This window comes from Microtus ochrogaster, linkage group LG3 (assembly GCF_000317375.1).
Source record: "Microtus ochrogaster isolate Prairie Vole_2 linkage group LG3, MicOch1.0, whole genome shotgun sequence".
In the NCBI taxonomy this organism is placed as follows: Eukaryota; Metazoa; Chordata; class Mammalia; order Rodentia; family Cricetidae; genus Microtus; species Microtus ochrogaster.
The window spans coordinates 24,897,642-24,906,978 of NC_022029.1; the positions used below are offsets into that span (position 1 = coordinate 24,897,642).

Genomic DNA, 9,337 nt, shown 5'->3' on the forward strand with positions numbered 1-9,337 from the left:
CAGAGTGACCACACAGGACCAGGCGCTGCACAGGGCAGACTGACCACACAGGACCAGGCGCTGCACAGGGCAGAGTAACCACACAGGACCAGGCGCCGCACAGGGCAGAGTGACCACACAGGGCCAGGCGCTGCACACAGTGGAGCACACACAAAGGAGAATGTGTGTGTCCACGTGGATGCGTGGGGCGTCTGGGCAGAAAGGGCTGCACACCGCACTCTCGCCTCAGGAAGCTGTCTGTAGACTACAGGGAATCCGTTCTACAGATGGACACTGTCAGTTCAGAACGCAAACGGATCCTTTTCCACCAGCCCTCCATGTCCTTGTACACAGCGAGGCACAGTCACAGCGGTGACACTGGACACAGCGAGATGTGGCTTCAGGTTAAGGATGACTTAAGCTTATCATCTCTAATCTCTATTTCCCTATCTGGAAGCCCCAACACATTTTTCTCATCTGCATTACAGACTATGGGGCTCCATGGAGAATGCACTTCCAGTGTTTTGTAAACTTCATAAGTGCCAAGGGAAAATTAATTACATGAACATAACAAAAAATTAAAAAAATAAAAACTGTTCCATAGCCTCAGATTTTTCCCGTGGTCTTTTTTTGACAGTTTGTGATCTGGGAGCAATGAGGCTAACCCTTGCTGACTGCTGAATAATAAGTGGGTCTCTGCCACTTCTGGGAGCTGTCTCAGCAGGCTGCCTGAGATGCTGGGGAGGACAATGAGGCCTGTGGGCGTGGCTTCTCCAGATACCTGACCCTAGGCTGGCTCCTCCCACCAGGAACTGTCAGGGAGAAGAAATGGAGGGCAGGGTTCCCCTAAAGCATGCCCAGAACCTATTCATCCTTAAGAAGGGCAGATTCCAGCCGACTTGCCTAGGTATAATACTTAAACCAAGAGCCACCTTCTCACTTCAGGGCACACGGTTCAAAGGCTGGATTCTGTGACTCCCAATAAACAGAACTGGGTAGAGGTGACACTGGGGCCCCCAAGGTGATTCTGGGGTTCTTCCTTTTTGGGTAGGGAGTCAGGTGCTGCATGAGGACATGCAAGCAAGGAATGGGGGGCCTCTTATGAACAAACAGTAGCCCTTGACAGGTGTGGGGGAGCAGGCTGGCAGCGCACTCCAGGCTGGAGCTAGTAATGTCCTGGAGGTGGTCCAGACAGAAAACCTGACCGAGCTGTTACTGCCTCACAGAGCAGGCGGAAATGGAGTGACAGTCCCAGTTCTGAAAGATAAGAGCCACCACCAACAGATCCCCCCCGATGACCTTCAAAGGACTGAAACTCTCCCTGAAGTAGGGAATGTTTTTCGGTGGCAATCTAAAGCAATAAATGGTGAACCCTGAGACTCTGGCCCCAGGTGATACCCAGTGGCACACAGCCACCAAGTACCCGGGCTGCTGCTATGGGTCACAGTGGTTAAAGAAGGCCCCTTTTCTGATTTTATCACTGGTGTCTCGGAGTGGCTTCCCAGGAGGGTCCCTGCCCTGACTCCATGATCACAATCACTGGGAAAGCAAGAGTGGGAGGTCCTTACAGAACCTGAAGACACAGCCACCAACTCAACAGTGCAGGCGGAGATGCCCAGAATGACAACTTGTTAAGAAGGAGTGACATGGGGGGGGCAGGACGGACACTCTGGTTTGCCTGTCTTCTCCATCTTTCCCCTCAATTCATTTACTTTTGCCTCCTCTGCGCATCTGATCTCTCCTCTTTTGCAGACTCGGTAAGGCCCCCTGTTCCCCTTAGTTCCTATGAACCAACTCACAGAGAAGTAACTGTCGTGACCCGGGGAGCAAATGCAGACGCTGGCCTCAGATCAAGATGCAGGAGAACACTTATGAGGAAGAGGCCTCTGGAGAGAGGGCCTTCGCCCAGTATGAGCACTTTGCAGCCCAGATCCACCTCCCTTATGGCCTGTCCCACCCATTGTACATCTAAAGAGTCTGGCCTCCTTCACAGCTGACCCTGAATAAGCTTGTTTTCTTAAAGAAGTTTCTGTCTCCTGTATTTTCAGAAGAGTGGTAATGTATCGCAATTCTACAGCCAAAGGTACCATGTTCCTGCAGCTCTGCCCACCCACAGAGGAGTGGACAGAGCACACGTGGCATCTTCACACAGCTGAGCGGCATCCAGGGGTGAATGGAATTCAGTCACCTGCAGCAACACCGAGGGAACTGGAGGGCAGCAGAGTGGCCTGCTTGCTCCCCAGGTGGGAGTCAGGAGGACCTGAGCATACAGGTGTCAGAGGTGGGCAAAGGGTTGATAAAGGAGGCGGCATTTGCATGGAAATACAGCGCCCGAACCCATCAACAGGTGCAATTAACCCACTAATGGAAAATTAAAGGAAGTGCTTTAAGCCACAGAGTAATTTGCCAGGCAGCAGCTGATCACAAGTGTACAGCTGAGTCAAGGTTACCTTGCGCTGACTTCAATTTAGGGCTTCCCAGGAGGGGCAGTGAGCCGAAACACTCTGGAATTTCAGCTCATTCGATCTGCAAGTCATGAAGTGCATCCCTCGCTGGGGTCTCACAAGCTCACCACTACAATCAGCTTCAGTTGTGGGAAGAGGCACTTGGAACTGAGGGGGCAGGCGGCAGGAGGAAGCAGGGGGATGGGGGAGAGGGATCCTCACTTGGCTGTGTCTCTGATAAGGAGGCTCGGTAAAGCAGAGGGGCTCTTCCAGATCCCCTGCACACATTCTGGACTAATCTGGATAACAGACTCTGTTCCCCAATGCAACAACTACCACTAAGCACCCACAGCTCAGGAAAGCTGTGCATCCCAGGGCCATGATGCCTTGAGTGACTCTGGCACCCTGCCTGAATCTGTCTACAGCTACTACCACTTGCCTGCCACAGTATTTAAGATGGCAATCTGTAACCTATACAAATGGATCCAGCTCCCTGCTTTGAGTTTTACAGTTAAGAGGGAAGCCTTCCTGCCTTTATCAATGGCACTGGGGGGCCTTCTAGAACGTAGGCTTCCTGGAGGGGAGAGGGTTCTCAGGGTGTTCCTGTTGAATTATTCCACATCTCCACTGCTCCAGCACCGAGTGCTCACTAGTCCAGGTCACAAGCCGCATCGCTCAGCATACAGACCAGGCCAGGTCAGGATGAACAGCTGGATGCTTCCACCCAGCCGGTGTGACTCCAGAGCGCTCTCACAAAGCCTCTAGGACCTTAATGCCTTAAAAAAGGAGGAGTGCTTTTCTTTCCACTTATATCAGGTTGAGGGGATGTAGGTGCTGAGGAGAGAAAGGCAAAGAGGGCTGAATGAAAGACATTTCCTAGCTGGAAAGTCTGCTTTTCTCTAGGTTCCCATGTGCCCTTCTCAGTCTTGGGGCCTATGCTTGGTCTATCAAGATTCCACCCTGGTGGAGTGCCCAGTGGCTTTATTATTCACGCCCTGGGATTTGTAATGGTGGCATTCAGAGGTTTCTGGAGTACATTTGCACTGTGAGCGCCACCAGGGCAGTGAAACTGCAAACCCACACAGAGGGAGGCATGGGTCCTTCACTGAGGGCAATTTGCTCTGGGCAGGAACGGGGCCGGCCAAGTGTGAGGCCTGGAAGGGAGAGAGTGTGGTTGCAGCCCAGATGGAAGAAGTGGTCCTTGCTCATTCTTTCTAGTTGTTTATCTGCTTGCCGAGTGCCCCATCTCCTCTGAGTACGTCACAATTAATCTGCTGTCTGCTGAAAGGCAGAAAAGTGGAGCAAGGAAAGCATCTGCCCTGGGGAGTGCCAGCAGCAGGCAGTGTCAGACGCCATCAGGGTGCTGACGGCTGGCCTGCCCGAGCCCAGTGAGAGGACAGTGGTGGCTGTTGTCCTGCATTTCTAACCGTGTCTACTGTAAAGCAGCAAACCCAAGTGCACCCATCTGTCAGAAACCCCTTTTAGCAAAGACGCCAACCCTTCCTGGAACAGACCTCTCACGCTGTCTTGTGAGCCATCAGTAGAGAAGCGGGCCACATCACATCCCACGCGATTCCTTTTCAGAGCGCAGGAGACAGAGCCTCATCTGCTGCCTACTCCAGCTGCAGCTCAGGAAGCCTTTCCACCTGGCACCCCAAAGCCAAATCTACCTGGGGTTTTGGAGAGGGGGTGGCTCATCTGTATTGGCAAATGAAATTAACCCCAGGCTAATTGGACTTCAGTGTTTATGGATTACACCTATTTATGCAAACGGCTTTTAGGAATGTCTCTATTGAGTTCTTTCCCAATTGGCTTGCGAAGCTCTGGCGACACCCGGAAGCACAGACAGCCTGCAGAACCAGAAAGAGAGGCGTAGAAAGCAGAAGATAGACGTCTGTCTGCAGACAGTGACAGCCATAAAATTCTGAGTCACAGCAGCATGGCACATTTGATTCCACTTAAACCAAACATGTGAGTTCACCAAACGACTCAAAGACAATAGACAAAACCAACATGGGACTCCTTTATGGAAGGTAATGTCCTGATAAAACTGGATGCCACTTAAGAACATGGCCCTGACAGGCACAATGAACACACACAGACTCTGTCCATTCCTTGGTGTGTCTTCCACACAGGAAGAACTCACCAGGCAAACTGGATTACAGATGCTCAGAATGAGGTAACGAGGATGACTCCCCTCTCTGCTTTGGTGACCAGGCTGTCAAGCTTCATGGCAAATCTGCTGAGTATCTCACTAGTCCCAAGTCTGGGGTTTTGCTATGTAGCCAAGGCTGGCTTTGATGCAATCCTCCTACCTGGCTTCTTCCTTTCCAGGTCCTTTCCTGAGTAACGACAGTGCAGGTGTGTGTCACCATGCCTGCTTTGATTGTGCTTACGATAGAAGACGAGTTACCACGAGAAGAGCTGGCTACGTGTAAGCGAGCAAGCAGGTCTGGCTTTTGTAATTCTTTTGGGTAGTGTTTTCACACCCAGTCTGGCTAAGAACTTGTGCTTTGTCCACTCAGTCTCCTGAGTCCTGGGATTACGTGTGCCACCATGCCTAGCTCTTCTACCTTCTATGTGATGGCATGGACAGTGAAGTGGATACAAAGTCAAGAGGGCCGAGTGCCTGAATCCCTGTCACACTCGAGTAAGGGTCTCTCTGCACAAGCTGGCAGGGCTCTCGTCACTCTGCACTCTGCAGGGAGACTAAAGTCATAACCCTGGGACACTACAATCCTTTTATGAGAAAAGTCAGGAGGTGAAAAGAGGCTTAACAAATGTTACTATACTTTTCTCTGAAACTATACCATGCTGCCATTCCTACCAGGTCCTTCCAGAAACACTGTGAGGAGGGCTGGACAGCAACGCCACTCTTAACCCGAGGTGAGGCTTCTGAGGGAGGGGTTTCCCACAATGTGTGGATGGCAAAGCTGCCGAGCTTCACACTTCCCCAGGGAGAAAACCAAATGGGAATGATAATTTGAGGTCCTGTGATTAAAAATTACTTTGTAGTTGGACACAATTAGATAAGTACCCACAGCCTTCTGGCCTTTGGCATTGGTCCAGGGAATGATGGCTGTCACCTCCCAGGGTCATTCTGAAGATCCCACACGGTTCCAGTGCTCTGCTTGGCACAGGAGTGGCCTGGCTCACTCTCAGGGAGGCTGCTAGTGCTTACCTGTGTGGTCTCCAATGAGGAATGTGTCCGCTGTGAACTAAGGAAAGGGGTTTCAGGACTCGGACTCTGCCCCAAATCACCCTCGAGTCCCCCAATCACTTCAGGCATGAATACCAAGGCCATGCTATTCCAGGACCTTGTGTGTGTGGAAGTGAGACGGTCTCCCTGGGGACAGGTGGAGAACGACATGGTCTGAGTGCTGAGACGAAATGGGTTAAACACCGTGACAGTTACCTTACTGCAGACCGTCTTGACCCTATGTAGTCGGTCCAAGGACTCCTGTGGGTTCTCCAGATACTGCTGCAGTTCTGCATGTAGAATGCGCATCGAAAAGGGGACCATAGAACCTAGAGCAGAAATCAGAAATGAGTTAATGAGCTTGCTGTGAATGTGTGTGCTTTCTGACTACACAAAGGAAGCATTGGAAGGTATCTGAGTTATTGTTTCTATCACTCTGATAAAATGCCATGACCAAAAGTAACCTGGGGAATAAAGGGTTTATTTCACCTTACAGCTTAGAGTTCAGCATCCAGGGAAACCAGGGCAGGAACCTGGAGGCTGTGGAAGAGCTGACCCTATTGACAGGGGATTCAGGTGAACTGCTCCAAGAATGTGAGCATGGGAGATCTGGCTCTGCCCCTCATTTGCCAGATCGTGGTGTCGTGGGGAAGAGATGCCCACTCTCTGCTCCCACCTCCCGCTGCCTGGGGCAGGTGGGAGAGCTGGCTCTGAGGTCACAAGAACATGAGAGCTGTCCCTGCCCCTCACCAGCTGCAGCACTTGGGAGAGTGGCCCCTACACCTCACCTGGGCAACACAGTCGAGCTGGCCCTGATGGTGTAGGTGTGGGAGAGATGACCCTGAGGGTGTGAAAGCAGGAAAATGGCTGCAAGGACTGAACTAGCAAGAGCAATGCTGGAGAGCTCACTCTGGTGGTGAAGACAGGAGAGCTGGTGGGCTGGCTAACCCTGCAACTATCCAGGCCCAGAACCAGGCCCACCCCAACATCCATCCCATCTACGATCTGCTGGAGCTGCAGGATCTCCGACACTGGGCAACAACAGGATATTTAAGAGGAGTCCCAGTGAGGGCCCAGTATTGATGGGGTAGCAGAAACCAGAGGTCTCGAACCAGACCAATGAATGACTCTTTGCAACGAACACTTGCACATAAAGATACATGGACAAAAGGGTTACTGCGTACTCACTGTCACACTGCAGCTTCCATGATGGGATTTTTTTTTTTTCCTTTTTTTTCCTCTTAAGTTTCATTTTATTTTTTTTTGGGGGGGGAAGGTTGCAAGGGTAGAGGGGTTGTTATGAAGAGACAGGAAATGATGGGACCGAGGTTCATAATTCAAATGCATAATGTGGAAGACACACAGAATAAATAAAGAGAAAGTTAAAAAAAAGAGTGCTGCTTATTGGCTTGTCTCTCACACCTGCTCCCTCTTTCTTATGCCATCCAGGGTCGCCTGCCCAGCGGTGGCACTGGCCCGAGTGAGCTGGGTCCTCCCACATCAAGCATCCATCAAGAAGATGCCTCACAGACTTGCCCACAGGCCAATATGGTAGGAACATTTTCTCAACTAAGGTTCCCTCCTCCCCAAGTGACTATACTGACAAAATACTAGCCAGCACACAGGGGGGCTCCAGTGGAAGCAAGGACGAAAGCCCTTTATTGTCGGTTCAGCTGTACAATACAAGCAGATCTTCACTGGTAAGCCTCACCAAGGCATATCCAGCCTTTTACCAAAGAAGACCACTACTGCCATAGCCCTGCAGCAACCACGAGGATGCTCACAAATGAATTCAATAGCAGATACCCAATGACCACCACCGAGAGCCATGACATAGTATTTTGCTGCAGCAGGCCGAACAGAGGGTGGGCGTGGTGGTTTAAATAAGAATGTGCCCTCTGTGAGTTCGAGGCTAGCCTGGCCTACATAGTGAATTCCAGGACAGCTGGGACAGCTATATACAGAAACTATATCTCAAAAAACCAAACAATCAACAACAAAGAATGGCCCCTGTAGGCTCATATATTTGAATGTTTAGTCACCAGGGAGTGGAATTGTTTTAAATGATTACAAGAATTAGGAGGCATGGCCTCATTGAAGGAAGTGTATCATTCACTGGAGGTGGACTTTGACATTTCAAAAACCGAAGCCAGGCCCAGTCACTCGCTTTCTGCCTGTGGATCAGGATACAGAACTCAGCTACTGCTTCTGCACCTACCTGATACAGCCACTCTTCTCTCCATGGTGACAATGGAAACTAGACAGGCCCCCAGTTAAATAAGAGCTGACTTGACCATGCTATTTCTTCACAGCAGTAGAGCACTGACTAAGACAGGGGTTAGCTTGGGCTTCCTGGCACAGAAGGCTACAGACAAAGCAACCAGCTCTGCAGGCGCAGAGACCTGTGCATCCCGGACCCAGAGAACAGGGCTCTGGAGGTTCCTGACAATGCCAGAGATGGGGCAGATAGCTCAGCGAGGACACTTCTCCATCCCGAGCCCAGAGATGAGGCTCCCACTAGCTTCTGTGTTATGCCTTTCTCAGAAATGCCTGGAACAAAGTCAAGCTGAAGCAAGAAAAGGCTTCCTTCCGGTTTATGGGCTTGCACAGAGGGAAGAGGCCTCTCCAGGTTAAAGTTGCCAATCAGGAGAAAAACATGTGGCCTCAGTGAAAGAAAAATGATGGGAACTAAACAGGAGAAGTAGGAGGTTCTAGAACTGAGACAGGAAGAGAGCAGCTGGAAATACCGCCTGTCAGTTCTACTGCAGGATTTGATGCACAGGTTCCTCAGTAAGTTTTACGAGCCAAGTAGAGGCCAGGCTCTGGACACAGCACATGACAGCAAACCTCATGCCTCTTCAAGTACAAGCACACAGAAGCTGTGCCAGACCGGGCTTAAAGAAAGGCACCAACAACCCCTCTACCGTGACTCCCTGAACTGCCTACTTTTCTATTGCTGTGGTAAAACACCATGACCACGGCAGCCTACAGAAGGAAGGGTGTATTTGGGCTTATAGTTCCAGAAAAAAAAAAAAGTTCATCATGGCAGCAAGCAGAAGGCATGGTGGCAGGAATAGAAACCGGAGAGCTCACATCTTGAACCACAAGCAGGAAGCAGACAGCAAACTGGCAATAGCATTTGTCTCTAAACTCTCAAATCCCGCCACCAGTGGCACCCTTCCTCCTAAAAGCATCACTACCAGGGGACCAAGTATTCAAATGCCCCAGATAAGGGACATTTATCATTCAAATCACCGCACTGCCCCAGTCTGGATGAGCTGGCCTGTCAAAGCTGCTGGGAATTGCTGTGTGGCTACCAAGTACAACAAAGCATGCCAGGTTTGTATACCTATGCCTGCCTCTTCTCTCCTACAGGGAGACATCTTGCTAGCAGGGAAGGCCAATCAAAATCTGTAAGACACAAGTCCTAGTGGACCTGTTTTTTTTTTTTTTTTTTACAGTTGTGATTTACCCAAATTTAGGTTGATATGGTAGTTTAAATGTTTTCTTTTATAAGAGTTGCTGTGGTCATGGTGTGTCTTCACAGCAATAGAAACGCTAACTAACACAGTTGGCATGAATACTGTAGTATTCTTACTAATTGTTCAGAAAACATTAAAAGAAAACAACACTTCAGAGTTCATTTCAGACAGTCCCCTGTAGTGTGGCCTACACTGTAGATCTTCTAGTGCTGAAGATCTATCCCCTCCCCTCC

The 9,337-nt window shown here is 50.3% G+C and overlaps 1 protein-coding gene across 1 annotated transcript in view; it reads right to left on the reverse strand.

The window, feature by feature from the left end:
- Trappc12 (trafficking protein particle complex 12) overlaps positions 1-9,337 on the reverse strand; it is a 70,045-nt gene that overhangs the window by 16,823 nt on the left and 43,885 nt on the right. Inside the window, exon 6 of the mRNA XM_005360650.3 lies at positions 5,839-5,951. Within this exon, the coding sequence (XP_005360707.1) occupies positions 5,839-5,951 (113 nt within the window). The remainder of the gene's footprint in view (positions 1-5,838; positions 5,952-9,337) is intronic.